This window comes from Somniosus microcephalus, chromosome 16 (genome assembly GCF_052327205.1).
Source record: "Somniosus microcephalus isolate GS21.2 chromosome 16, FLI_Smic_1.0, whole genome shotgun sequence".
Taxonomy (NCBI): Eukaryota; Metazoa; Chordata; class Chondrichthyes; order Squaliformes; family Somniosidae; genus Somniosus; species Somniosus microcephalus.
In genome coordinates this window covers 106,780,088-106,792,826 of record NC_141002.1, presented here as the reverse complement: position 1 = coordinate 106,792,826, position 12,739 = coordinate 106,780,088, and the positions used below count along the sequence as shown (strand labels likewise).

Below are 12,739 nucleotides of genomic sequence, written 5' to 3'. Positions count from 1 at the left end.
CTGGGTTTGGACAGCTGATTATATGGCCAGACACGCACGGCAGGGTTTAAAAACACACGCACTGAAGTGACAGGGGTTTATTTCTGTAAAAGGCGCACCTGCATCTGCGTGAAGATCTGAGCCTTCTGACACTCTTCCAGACTCGTAGCGAAGGCAGACATCACGGGGTCCTCCGTACCAATCATCTGTACAATCTCTTGATCGCTCTCTACCCCCATGGCCTACAATAGGAGCGACAGACAAGAAATATTAGCATTTGCAGTCGGCACAGTAACATTTGCTTATGCTAATGGCCTATTGTTGGTTGCATGAATTCAGAGCAGGGATTGGTGTTTCTCTCACACTTTGTGCCATCTGGCTTTGGCAAGGAAGCACTATTAGACTCAATTCTCGCTGCCTTAAAGGTATCCACATATTAATAATAAGGGTGCATGCGTAGGTTACGAGAGGTCTCATATTCACTTTTCAGGAAACTGCATTTCAGTCTCGACTGCAAATCAAAATGTTCTGTTAAAAGTTAAAGGACGTGAAGCAAAAAACGAGAAAAAAGGCAAAAATCACCTGTGATTGAATCGGGTTCAACTTGACTGTCAGAATCTCAGCATCAAAGTGAAAACTACAAGATTACAAGCTTAAAGATTTTTCAAGATGATGAGAGGTTTTGATAGAGTAGAGAGAGAAAAACTATTCCCTCTGGCAAGAGGGGCAATAACCAGAGGTCATAGAACCAAAGTCATTGGCTAAAGATCTAGAGGGGAGACGAGGAGGAATGTTTTCACTCCGAGAGTTGTGGGGATCGGGAACGCTCGACCTGGAAAGGGGGTGGAAGCTGATTCCATCAATCATTTTGAAGGGAGTTGAACGGATCTGGAGGATGAGGAACTCCCAGGGTTACAGACAAAAGGTGGGGGTGGGGGGTGGGACTGAGCACGATCGCTCTTTCAGAGAGCCGGCACAGGCACAACGGGCCGAATGGTTCTGGAGGATGAGGAACTCCCAGGGTTACGGACAAAAGGTGGGGGGGGGTGGGACTGAGCACGATCGCTCTTTCAGAGAGCCGGCACAGGCACAACGGGCCGAACGGTTCTGGAGGATGAGGAACTCCCAGGGTTACGGACAAAAGGTGGGGGGGGGGGTGGGACTGAGCACGATCGCTCTTTCAGAGAGCCGGCACAGGCACGACGGGCCGAACGGTCTCCTCCTGTGCTGTAGGTTTCTAGGATTCTACAAAGAGCGCTATGTGCTCGAATGCTCTTTTGGTTCTGTTACTCAATTCTACATAATGGTAAAAGGACGGAGCGATCCACTCTTCCATTTTTCCCCAAACAGAGGTGACGCACTCCAGCACCAAGCGATGCTTCACACGCTGCCCGATGATTAAAACTTTTTAAACTGGCATCCTTCCTTCCCCATTGTAAAAATTCACATTGAACTAACTAGAGCTCTGGCAAATTTTCCAGTTAATCACTGGGATTACAAGCCATATACTTTTACTTACAGCCATTTTCCCAGTAAGTTTAGTAATGAGGTGAAAATCAGGACAGGGCAGCCAGTGTCCCTGCTCTCAACTGCAGATCATTCATTTCAATCACTAGGTGTCCAACCGACAAACCGCTGACCATAACCAGCAATAAGTTCTGTTCATTCTCAGTCATAAGAACATAAGATATAGGAGCAGGAGTCGGCTATTCGGCCCCTCGAGCCTGCTCCGCCATTCAATTATGACTGATCTTCTACTTCATCTCCACTTTCCTGCCCAAACTCAATATCCCTTAATTCCCTTAATATTCAGAAATCCATCGATCTCAGTCTTGAATATACTCAATGACTGAGCCGCCACAGCCCTTCGGGGTAAAGAATTCCAAAGATTCACCACCATCTGAGGGAAGAAATTTCTCATCTCATCTCAGATCCTAAATGGCCAACCCCTTATTCTGAGACTGTGACCCCTGGTTCGAGACTCCCCAGCCAAGGGAAACACCCTCCCTGCATCTACCCTGTCAAGCCCTGTAAGAATTTTGTATGTTTCAATGAGATCACCTCTCATTCTTCTAAACTCTAGAGAATATAGGCCTAGTCTACTCACTCTCTCCTCATAGGACAATCCCCCCATCCCAGGAACCAGTCTGGTGAACCTTCGTTGCACTCCCTCTATGGCGAGTATATCCTTCCTTAGGTAAGGAGACCAAAGCTGTACACAATTCTCCAGGTGTGGTCTCACCAGGGCCCTATATAATTGCAGTAAGGCATCTTTACTCTTATACTCAAATCCTCTTGTAATAAAGGCCAACATACCATTTGCTTTTTCTAACTGCTTGCTGTACCTGCACGTTAACTTTCAGTGATTCGTGTACAAGGACACCCAGGTCCTTCTGAACACCAATATTTCCCAATCTCTCACCATTTAAAAAATACTCTGCTTTTCTATTTTTCCTACCAAAATGGATAACTTCACATTTCTCCACATTATATCCCATTTGCCATGTCCTGGCCCACTCAGCCTGTCTATATCCCCTTGAACCCTCCTTGCATCCTCCTCACAACTTACATTCCCACCCAGCTTTGTACATTTGGTCCTCTCATCCAAATCATTGATGTAGATTGTGAATATTTGAGGCCCAAGCACTGATCCTTGCAGTACCCCACTAGTTACAACCTGCCAACCCGAAAATGACCTGTTTATTCCTGCTCTGTTTTCCGTCCGTTAACCAATCCTCAATCCATGCTAGTATATGACCCCTAATCCCATGAGTTCTAATTTTGTTTAATAATCTCTTGTGTGGAACCTTATTGAATGCCTTCTGAAAATCCAAATACACCACATTCATTGGTTCCCCCTTATCTATTCTGCTGGTTACAACCTCAAAAAACCCTAACAGATTTGTCAAACATGATTTCCCTTTCATAAATCCCAGTTGGCTTGGCCCAAACCTAATGGCCCAGAAATTCGGGTCTCCATGGGTGAGTACGCACGGGGTACTCACCTGTAAGCCCAATGGAAGTGCCGGTTTCGTGCATGCACTGTGCATGCGCGGGAAACCGGCACTTCTGTTCCCCTGAAAGAAGGGGTTCAGAGGTGGAACACGTGCGCGGGAGAGGCAGCGCGTGCACATTGAACTTACGTTTTTTTTCCAGGTTTCTCCAGGAAGGTAAGTCGCCAGAAGTTAGACATGTAAAAAGCAGTCGCACGGCCTGCTTTTAACGAGGTAAGTGGTGAATTAATTAAAATTAAAACATTTTTTCCACAGGTTTATTATTTTTAAATACTTTAAAGAAAGGTAAGTTTATTTTTAGCCCTGTTAGAAAATGTAATTAATTTTTTCAAAAATTTAAATTATTGTTTAAAATAGTTATTTCATGTAATTTATAGGCCCAGAAATTAGGTTCGGGGGCTTGCTGCGCGTGCAAGCCCCCGATGTGCACTTACCCGGCGCGCTGACATTTCAATCCTGGCCCGCATTTCATTTCCTCTGACTGGCCCGCTTCAGGTCCTGCCACGCTGTGCGTGCGTGACCCAGCGGCGTACTTAGTGCGATGAGCCGGCTGGGATCACGTGAGCACTAGGCAACCAATGGGAGGTTGCAAAAGTTCATTCATGAGTTTGATAGTAAGAACTGTCAAACTGATGAAAATTCCTGGCCCCAAAACACTACTTATACTTGAAAGAAATTTTTTTTTTTTTTTTTTTTTAAATCGCACTACTTAAATAAACTATAAATAATTGTAAAAAACTATCTTAAACAATAATTTTAAATTTTGAAAAAAATTATATAAAAAATCGGGGCTAAAAATACACTTACCTTACTGTAAAGTCTTCAAAAAAAAATGAACCTGTGGAAAAATTTTCTAATTTTACTTAATAGACCACTTACCTGTTAAAAGTAAGTAAGGCTGCTTTTTCCACGCGTAAAAACCGGGGTCTTTTCCCCACGGGCAACTCTTCAAAAAAAAAGGGAAGTTCAGCGCGCGCACGCTACCTGAAACCTCGCACGCGTTCCGCCTCTTAACCCCTTGGGTCAGAGGAGAGGAAATGCCGGTTTTCCCCGCATGCACTGTGCATGCTGAAAACCGGCAATTCCTCCGGGAACACGCGTGGGTAACCCGTCCGTACTCACGCGTTGGGACAGGAATTACTGGCCCATAGTTTATTTTAAAAATGTGATTTTTAAAAAATTTATTTGAGGTTTTAGTGATGTTTTGGGGCTTATAGTATTTATAGGTTGAACAGCCCTTCCTGTCAAACTTATGAATGAAGCATTCCCTGCTACCACTGGCTCCCCATGGCCCACGTGATCCCAGGGGACGCATCGAACTAACTGCGCCCCTGGGATATGGAAGAACTGCGCGCCGGCAGTTGGAGGAGGCCCAGGATCGCAATTCCACGGGGGCTCACAGCTCAACGGCCGGCGCGCAAGGTAAGTACAGGTCGGAGGCTTGCACCCGCAGGAAGCCTCCGACCCGAACTTCTGGGCCATTATTATTTTCTAAGTGCCCTGTTACCACGTCCTTAATAATAGATTCTAGCATTTTCCCTACTACTGATGTCAGGCTAACTGGTCTGTAGTTCCCCGCTTGCTCTCTCCCTCCTTTCTTAAATAGTGGGGTTACATTTGCTACCTTCCAATCCGTAGGAACCATTCTAGAATCTATGGAATTTTGGAAAATGACAACCAATGCATCCACTATCTCTATAGCCACCTCTTTCAAAACCCTAGGATGTAGGCCATCAGGTCCAGGGGATTTATTGGCTTTCAGTCTCATTAATTTCTCCAGTACTATGTTTTTTTACTAATCCTAATTTCTTTCAGTTCCTCATTCTCGCTAGACCCTTGGTTCTCCACTATTTCCGGGAAGTTTTTTGCATCTTCAGTGAAGACAGACACAAAGTATTTGTTTAATTTCTCTGCCATTTCCTTATTCCCCATTATACTTTCTCCTGTCTCAGCCTGTAAGGGACCCACATTTACTTTCGCTAATCTTTTCCTTTTTACATATCTATAGAGCTTTTACAATCTATTTTTATGTCTCTCGCTAGTTTACTCTCATATTCTATTTTCCCTTTCTTCATCAATTTCTTGCTCCTCCTTTGCTGAATTCTAAAATCCTCCCAATCCTCAGGCTTACTACTCTTTTTGGCAACATTATAAGCCTCTTCCTTTGATCTAATACTATCTTTAACATCTCTTGTTAGCCACGGTTGGACCACTTTTCCTGTGGGGTTTTGTGCCTTAAAGAAATGTATATTTGTTGTAAATTATGTATTAATTCTTTAAATGCTAGCCATTGCTTGTCTACTGTCATACCTTTTAATGTAGTTTCCCAATCTACCTGAGCCAACTCACCCTTCATACCTACGTAGTTTGCTTTATTTAAATTTAAGACCCTAGTTTCAGATTTAACTAAATCACTTTCAAACTCAATATAAAATTCTATCATATTATGGTCACTCTTCGCTAAAGGCCCCTTTACTACAAGGTTATTAATTAACCCTGTCTCATTGCACAATACTAGATCTAAAATAGCCTGTTCCCTAGTTGGTTCCGCAACATACTGATCTAGAAAACTATGCCACAACACACATTGAATGCGCAAAGGGAATGTAAACTTGGTTTGTATTCCCTCGAGTTCAGAAGGTTAAGCGGTGGCCTGATCGAGATGTTTAAAATGATAAAGGGATTCGATAGGGTATATAGAGAAAAACTATTTCCTCTGGCGGGAGGAGTCCAGAACAAGGAGACATCATCTTAACATTAGAGCTGGGCCGTTTAGGAGTGAAATCAGGAAGCATTTCTTCACAAAAAGGGTAGCGGAAATCTGGAATTCTCCTGAAAAAAGGCGGTGGATGCTGGGGGTAAATTAAAATTTTGAAGACTGAGATTGCTAGATTTTTATTGGGTAAGGGTATAAAGGGATATGGAGAAAAGGTGGGTAAATGGAGATGAGGTACAGATCAGCCATGATCTAATTAAATTATCGCAGCTTCGAAGGGCTGAATGGCCTCCTCCTGTTCCTATGAAGGGAATGGATACCATTTGCTTAAAGTGCACCGCCCAACAGCAGATCATTGAGTGGCACAAACTGTAATCAAAAAGACAAACTGAATGTTGGCCTTTATCTCAAGGAGTCTAATACAAAGGGGGGGGGGGTGCGTGGGGAGGGGAAAGTTATGCTTCAGTGTGTCAGCTGTGGCTCAGTGTGTAGCACTCTCATCTGAGTCAGAAGGTTGTGGGTTCGAGTCCCACCGCAGGGACTGGAGCACAAAGGTCTAGGCGGATTCTCCAGTGTAGTACTAAGGGAGTGCCGCACTGTCAGAGGGGCAGTACTGAGGGAGTGCTGCACTGTTGGAGGGGCAGTACTGAGGGAGTGCTGCACCATCGGAGGGGCAGTACTGATGGAGCGTTGCACTGTCGGAGGGGCAGTACTGAGGGAGCGTTGCACTGTCGGAGGGGCAGTACTGAGGGAGCGTTGCACCGTCGGAGGGGCAGTACTGATGGAGCGTTGCACTGTCGGAGGGGCAGTACTGAGGGAGCGTTGCACTGTCGGAGGGGCAGTACTGAGGGAGTGCTGCACCGTCGGAGGGGCAGTACTGATGGAGCGTTGCACTGTCGGAGGGGCAGTACTGAGGGAGTGCTGCACCGTCGGAGGGGCAGTACTGATGGAGCGTTGCACTGTCGGAGGGGCAGTACTGAGGGAGTGCTGCACCGTCGGAGGGGCAGTACTGAGGGAGTGCTGCACTGTTGGAGGGGCAGTACTGAGGGAGCGCTGCAGTGTCGGAGGGGCCGTCTTTCGGATGAGACATTAAACTGAGGTCCCGTCTGCTCTCTCAGATGGATACAAAAGATCCTATGGTACTATTTCGAAGAAGACCCGGTGTCCTGACCAATATTTATCCCTCAATCAACATTGCTGAAACAGATTATCTGGTCATTATCGCATTGCTGTTTGTGGGAGCTTGCTGTGCGCAAATTGGCTACTGCTTTTCCTACATTATAACAGTGACTACACTTCAAAAAGTAATTCATTGGCTGTAAAGCGCTTTGGGACATCCAGTGGTCGTGAAAGACGCTGGAGAAATGAAAGTCTTTCTTTCTTTTACAGAGCCTTGGTGAGATCCCGCCTGGAGTAACTGGGTTCAGTTCTGGGCTCCGCACCTCAGTAAGGATATATTGCCCTTGGAGGGGGTGCAGCGCAGATTCACCAAAATGATACCAAGGATTTAAGGGTTACATTATGACAGGTTGCATGAATTTAGGCTGCACTGCTTTGCAAGGTTGAGGGGTGATTTAATTGAAACATTTAAAGTGATAAAGGGGTTCGATCGGGTCGATAAAGAGAAACTATTTCCTCTGGTGGGGGGAGTCCAGAACAAGGGGGCCTCAATCTTAACATTAGAGCGTTAAAATTAATTGCCTTGGGATGTTTTACTATATTAAAGGTACTATATAAATGCAAGTTGTTGTTGTTGTATCCAGGAGTGAAATCACAAAGCACTTTTTCCACAAATAGGGTTGTGGAAATCTGGAACTCTCTCCCCCAAAAGGCTGTGGGTGCTGAGGCACAATTGGAGCTTTCAGGCCCGAGATCACTGACTTTGGTTCGGTAAGGGTATCAGGGGATTATGGATCCAAGGTGGGGAAGTAGGATTCGAGGTACAGATCAGCCATGATCTAACAGAACAGGCTCAAGAGGCTGAGTGGCCTGCTCCTGTTCCTATGGGCACTCCCCAGCAGCCAATCGCGAAAGTGCACTGCCACCTCCCAACGGCAGGTCGTGGAGTATCACTGGCAGCAATCTGGTACAAGTTTGGAATCCAGTCCATGCCAGCTGAAGGAACCTGCACGGTTCAAAATGGTTTCTGCACAGGTAAAGTTAGAAATAAAATGTGAAAAAAACCCACAAAATTTGAATGTACCACAAAACAGACCATAGAAACATAGAAGATAGGAGCAGGAGTAGGCCATTCGGCCCCTTGAGCCTGCTCCGCCATTCAATGCGATCATGGCTGATCATCCAAATTCAGTACCCTGTCCCTGCCTTCTCCCCATATCCCTTAATCCCCTTAGCCTTAAGAAATATATCCAACTCCTTCTTGAATATATTTAATGAATTGGCCTCCACTGCCTTCTGTGGTAGAGAATTCCACAGGTTCACCACTCTCTGGGTGAAGAAATTCCTCCTCATCTCTGTCCTAAATGGCTTACCCCTTATCTTTAGACTGTGACCCCTGGTTCTGGACTCCCCGACCATCGGGAACATCCTTCCTGCATCTAGTCTGTCTAATACGTCAAAACCTGCAATTCTACTTTTAAGCAAAGTTTTGGTCGCAATCAAATGAGGAAATAATAATCCATTTTACTCATTGCAGCAATTTTGGAGGATCAAGATAATCAAAAACAGTTAAATTTAACTGAGACACTGGTTTGTGAAGTGGCCTCGATATCTGCTCATTTAACACGTTGCAGTGGGCACTGCGGTGCCAAGTATGAACTATTTTACAATTTCTCAACTAGTGCCAGGCGGTTTAGCAATAACAAGAGTAGGCTTTTTGAAGCCAGCTTGAAATGAAGAAAATGCTAAACTGGTTTGGTGGAGTCTTCACAGAAGCTGGCCCTGCAGGGTGGCAGTCAGCAGGGCCCCCGGCTCATTGTGGTATCCAGATGGTCCTGAAATGTTGCTTGTACTGGCTTATCTGGAACTCTGCCACATTAATACAAGTCAGGAAAAAGTCCCACAGAAGCTCCCAGCACCACAGCAAGGACGGATTACCCTGCGTGAGAGTGTTCAGAGTGACTGGGGGCAGATGGGTAGGTGTCAACATTTCACACTAATAGTATCTTACATCGCCATGGGATTTTGCCAGATATTTACATAAATGAGGCAATCTTATGAAACTGACCAATTCAAAATGATAGTAAATTTATTTTTCTGAACCAGCTTCCACTGGAACAGGTTATAAAGGTTTTTGTTGAAGGAAGAGGAAGAAAATAGCAAAGCTGCAGAAAAGACACTGACCAAAAGAAGTTCTATTACTCTGCACCTGGGAGGGGCAGTACTGAGGGAGCGCTGCACTGTCGGAGGGGCAGTACTGAGGGAGTGCTGCACTGTCGGAGGGGCAGTACTGAGGGAGCGCTGCACTGTCGGAGGGGCAGTACTGAGGGAGCACCGCACTGTTGGAGTGGCAGTACTGAGGGAGCGCTGCACTGTCGGAGGGACAGTACTGAAGGAGTGCTGCACTGTCGGAGGGGCAGTACTGAGGGAGTGCTGCACTGTCGGAGGGGCAGTACTGAGGGAGCGCTGCACTGTCGGAGGGGCAGTACTGAGGGAGCACCGCACTGTTGGAGTGGCAGTACTGAGGGAGCGCTGCACTGTCGGAGGGACAGTACTGAGGGAGTGCTGCACTGTCGGAGGGGCAGTACTGAGGGAGTGCTGCACTGTCGGAGGGGCAGTACTGAGGGAGTGCTGCACTGTCGGAGGGGCAGTACTGAGGGAGTGCTGCACTGTCGGAGGGGCAGTACTGAGGGAGTGCTGCACTGTCGGAAGGGGCAGTACTGAGGGGGTGCTGCACTGTCGGAGGGGCAGTACTGAGGGAGTGCTGCACTGTCGGAAGGGGCAGTGCTGAGGGAGTGCTGCACTGTCGGAGGGGCAGTACTGAGGGAGTGCTGCACTGTCGGAGGGGCAGTACTGAGGGAGTGCTGCACTGTCGGAAGGGGCAGTACTGAGGGAGTGCTGCACTGTCGGAGGGGCAGTACTGAGGGAGTGCTGCACTGTCGGAAGGGGCAGTGCTGAGGGAGTGCTGCACTGTCGGAGGGGCAGTACTGAGGGAGTGCTGCACTGTCGGAGGGGCAGTACTGAGGGAGCACCGCACTGTCGGAGGGACAGTACTGAGGGAGTGCTGCACTGTCGGAGGGGCAGTACTGAGGGAGTGCTGCACTGTCGGAGGGGCAGTACTGAGGGAGTGCTGCACTGTCGGAAGGGGCAGTACTGAGGGAGTGCTGCACTGACAGAGGGGCAGTACTGAGGGAGCACCGCACTGTCGGAGGGACAGTACTGAGGGAGCGCTGCACTGTCGGAGGGGCAGTACTGAGGGAGTGCTGCACTGTCGGAAGGGGCAGTACTGAGGGAGCACTGCACTGTCGGAGGGGCAGTACTGAGGGAGCGCTGCACTGACGGAGGGGCATTACTGAGGGAGTGCTGCCCTGTCGGAGGGGCAGTACTGAGGGAGCGCTGCACTGTCAGAGGGGCAGTACTGAGGGAGCGCTGCACTGTCAGAGGGGCAGTCTTACGGATAAGATGTTAAACTGAGGCCCTGTCTGCTCTCTCAGGTGGATGTAAAAGATCCCATGGCCACTATTGGAAGAGCAGGCCGGTTCTCCCCGGTGTCCCGGACAATATTTATCCCTCAACCAAAGGCTCAGTTTCACCAGGTCTCCAAAGGAACCAATCTCCTCCTCCTCCTGTTACTTGTGCCTTCTTGTTATTTTCTTTCTCCCCCAATTCGCTTCACTTTCACCTGCTGTGCATCTTTTTAATTCGTTTTTATGTCCAGTGAAACTGCTGCGTGGAGAGGCCACAGGGGCTGGGAATAGAGCAGTGAGCGTACGGGGTTTGACTTACCCAATCAAACCTCACCAGAACACTGGCAGTCAGGCCTCGCTAGCTTGAGAGATGCTTCACAAGAAGAAATGTTCCCTGCTTTCCTGTGCTCAAATTGCTCTCTCATAACCGTGGGAGAAGCAGGCTATGCGGGTTGCTGAACTGCACGGGAAATCCAGGGAGAGAGTGTATGACAGCTTTAATAAAGAAATTCACCAAACAGGCAGCAAACCTCTGCCCTGGGTCTGTAAGTGGGGACCAAGTAAGAGAACAAGAGAGTGTTGACAGGAGGCCCGGTGCATTAGCTTTGAGCAGTATAGTCTTCCCATACAGCATTAACATTTGCAAATAGCACCAAGACCCTTTGTATCATGGGGATGCTCTGCCCTCTCCTGGTAACTGACTGAAGGGAACAGCTCAAGTAACTATAAAGGGTTTTTCCAAATTAACCAACAAACAAAAATCACAAAGAGCAGGGTTAAGGGCTTGGCTAGGCTAAGAGATGAGGCCACTGCGGTTCCAGCACGTGTTACACTGCCAGCTCAGGCTCTTGCTGGTTTCACAAGCACTGAGATCTGGTATTTGATTAAAATAACCCTGTTTAGTCTCAAAGTCGATGCATTTGGCTGTTTCAGAGTCATAAGAACATAGGAATTCGGAGCAGGAGTCGGCCATTCGGCCCCTCGAGCCTGCCCCGCCATTCCATAAGATCATGGCTGATCTGATCTTGGCCTCAACTCCACTTTCCCACCCGCTCCCCATAACCCTGGACTCCCCTGTAGCTGATCTTCTACCTCATCTCCACATTCCTGCCCTATCCCCATGTCCCTTGATTCCCTTAATATCCAAAAACCTATCGATCTCAGTCTTGAATATACTCAACGACAGTCGTCGGGTATATTTGAGTTGAGTCGCAGGTATTCAAAGGAACCCGGCTCAGTTTCACCATCTATCCAGAGTTTTCCAAATGTACACACAACAGACACAGGTCAGAGGAGGCAGCAGTCCACTCAAAGATGATCGCGGGGAACAGAAGTCGAAACGCAAGAAAATAGCAAGCTGTGCAACAGCTACCTCTGTCTGTCTTTACACAGAAAGGGAACCAATTCCTGCAAAGAGCAGAAAGGCAGTGCATGGCTGTAAAAAGGTTTGATGTTCTTAAAGCAACATTTCCCAACACCACAACAGTGACTGCACTTCAAAAGTACTTCATTGGCTGCAAAGCGCTTGGAGACGTCCCGAGGGCGTGAAAGTTGCTATACACACGCACAATAACATGTTCTAAAGTATAATCATGTTTGAAAGAAAATAATGATAGAAATTAGCAAAGCTTGAAGTGAAATTTTGAAAATTCACCAGATTCAGGAGCTAGCTGGAGAATTGGAAAGCGACAGTAATTGTTCCAGAGATCCCAAAATATATTCTTGAAACTACAGGTCAGTCAGTTTTAGGGAAATCGCTTCCATTTTAAGGGATTTACTGGGTTAACAATGGAGAACCACGGGCTGCAAAGGGGACGTGACACTTAACTAACTTAGTGTATCCCCCAGTGATATATTTTTTAAATCTATTCGTTCATGTGGGTGTCGCTGGTAAGGCCAGCATTTAATGCCCATCCCTAATTGCCCTGGAGAAGGTGGTGGTGAGCCGCTGCCTTGAGCCGCTGTCGCAGTTTATTATAACGGAGAGGCTCGCTCGGCCATTTCACAGAGAAGTTAAGCGTCAACCACATTGCTGTGGGTCTGGAGTCACATCTAGGCCCAGATTTCCTTCCCCAAAGGACATTAGTGAACCAGATGGGTTTTTATGGCAATCCGGTAGTTTCATGGTCACCATTACAGATACTAGTTTTTTATTCCAAATTTATTTAATTAACTGAATTTAAATTCCCCAGCTGCCAGGGTGGGATTTGAACTCACGTCTCCAGATCATTAGTTCAGGTCTCTAGTTTACTAACCCAGTGACAGTACCACTATGCTACCGTTCCCATGACACAGTGGACCAGAGAAATGCAGTGGATGTTCTAGATTAAGATGTTCCACAAAAGCATTTCACGAGATTAACTGGGTGCTTGTTGGAATCTGGCTAAAAAAACAAAATCAGTCAGCTATTAAAGGATTGGAAAGAGGCTACGAGTAGGTTGGTT

General features: G+C 47.1%; 1 protein-coding gene across 1 annotated transcript in view; it reads right to left on the bottom strand.

Annotated features, from left to right (window-relative positions):
- The window catches only part of polr3b (polymerase (RNA) III (DNA directed) polypeptide B), a 112,243-nt gene that overhangs the window by 85,392 nt on the left and 14,112 nt on the right, over positions 1-12,739 (bottom strand). Inside the window, exon 10 of the mRNA XM_086009694.1 lies at positions 99-221. Within this exon, the coding sequence (XP_085865820.1) occupies positions 99-221 (123 nt within the window). The remainder of the gene's footprint in view (positions 1-98; positions 222-12,739) is intronic.